Here is a 1,507-nt window from a genome sequence, read left to right as displayed (position 1 = left end):
GCTGTCGCCACAGGCTGTCGCTACCCGACAGCGCCGACTAATAACAAAGATGGCGCAGACACCGCGCAGTGGAGGCACAGTTAGTGACCAACGGAGCAAAAAGCAGTGATCATCTGTCTGAACGGTCAGTTAACTGAGTTCACTATAAAGTTCACTATAGAGTCCCCGCTCTATAGTGATGGAGGGATTTAGGGGTTAAGGCGGACGGACACAGTTAGCTGGTATGAGAACAGCTACTTTTAACCAGACCGTGCACGAGGAGGAATGGGCTGGTGCACGCTCTCGCACACGTTTAATAGGTGTTTCCTCTAGGAGCGGGTACAGGTCTGTGCATGGGCAATTTTTTCATAAAGTGGAGAGGCCGGGTCTTGTAAAAAAACTCGTGAAAATCTTCCTTTGCAGCTTTAATACATGGATTTTATTGACGGACTGATCTCCCACTCAATAATAATGCGTTTAAGAACATTTTAATGAGAAACTCCCTGAAACCTCATGTCACCAAACACATGTCCCTTTATTACCAGTATTGTAAGTGAAATGCACGGCAATTATCCATTAAAAATAACAAACATATGTTGTCGATTAGCAGCTCTTTGTAACTCAGTTTCATGATTTTCCTTTGAACCTCAGACTTACTGGTGTTCGATCTGGAAGTTGAGGTGTCCGCTGAACCAGTCGTTGAACCAGGACTGCTCAATGTTGCACGTGGCTTGCAACTGAAAAAGATCATTTAAAAAAATCATCTAAATATTTGAACTCCTGCTTTGGTTCAGTACAGCTGGAAAGCAGAAGCTGCAGAAGATTCAAACTGTTAACAGGAAGGAACAGTAAACCCGCCGGCTTGAACTAAGACAAGCTTTAGTCTTTTTATGGGCTTTGATTACTGTGGATGATTGATGGATGATTGATGGATGGTTGATGGATGGATGATTGATGGAGGACCAAGTATGTTGGGTTTTTAATGTAATCTTAAACTTTGCAAAGACAGAAAATGAAGCAGAGAAGAAGAAACCCTTGGAAGGAATTAGTGAAAACTTTACAATCCCACATATCTGCATCTTATCAACAGTTTCCTTTCTTAATCTGGTGAGATTAGGTTTATTACCTGCTGCTAAGATGACTCTGAATACACACACGCACTTTAACAAAAGAGTAGAGAAACATAGAGTCCCAACTGAGGCCCTCTGAGATTTACATCATATAATCAAATGTATTCATTCAAATATCCAAAGAACTGAATTCCAGTTTTCTAATCATCTTTCTGACTGTAGATGCATAAAAACCCAGCAGGCTGCCTCTACAGATGTTTGTGAAGGACAGGTTGCTGTCTTGACCTCAGTGAGTTCCAGTTTGGGGCTATGATGGACGCTACTGTGGAGAAAAGGGCCTAATTAAAGGCCACCGTGGGCTGAACTCAGTCAGTCTGTCTGTCCAAGAAAACTTCTAAAACATTTCTGTCAGCAAAGCTGTTTATTCCTTTCATCCTGCAGATTTAACTCCATATCCA

The 1,507-nt window shown here is 42.1% G+C and overlaps 1 protein-coding gene across 1 annotated transcript in view; it reads right to left on the bottom strand.

Annotated features, from left to right (window-relative positions):
* LOC107096151 (fatty acid desaturase 2-like) overlaps window positions 1-1,507 on the bottom strand; it is an 11,940-nt gene that overhangs the window by 3,501 nt on the left and 6,932 nt on the right. Inside the window, exon 10 of the mRNA XM_015392668.1 lies at window positions 637-716. Within this exon, the coding sequence (XP_015248154.1) occupies window positions 637-716 (80 nt within the window). The remainder of the gene's footprint in view (window positions 1-636; window positions 717-1,507) is intronic.

The sequence above is a fragment of the Cyprinodon variegatus genome, unplaced genomic scaffold, assembly GCF_000732505.1.
Source record: "Cyprinodon variegatus isolate N-32 unplaced genomic scaffold, C_variegatus-1.0 Scaffold602, whole genome shotgun sequence".
Lineage (NCBI taxonomy): Eukaryota > Metazoa > Chordata > Actinopteri > Cyprinodontiformes > Cyprinodontidae > Cyprinodon > Cyprinodon variegatus.
The sequence above is the reverse complement of the archived record's forward strand: the minus strand, read 5'-3'. Positions and strand labels throughout refer to the sequence as shown.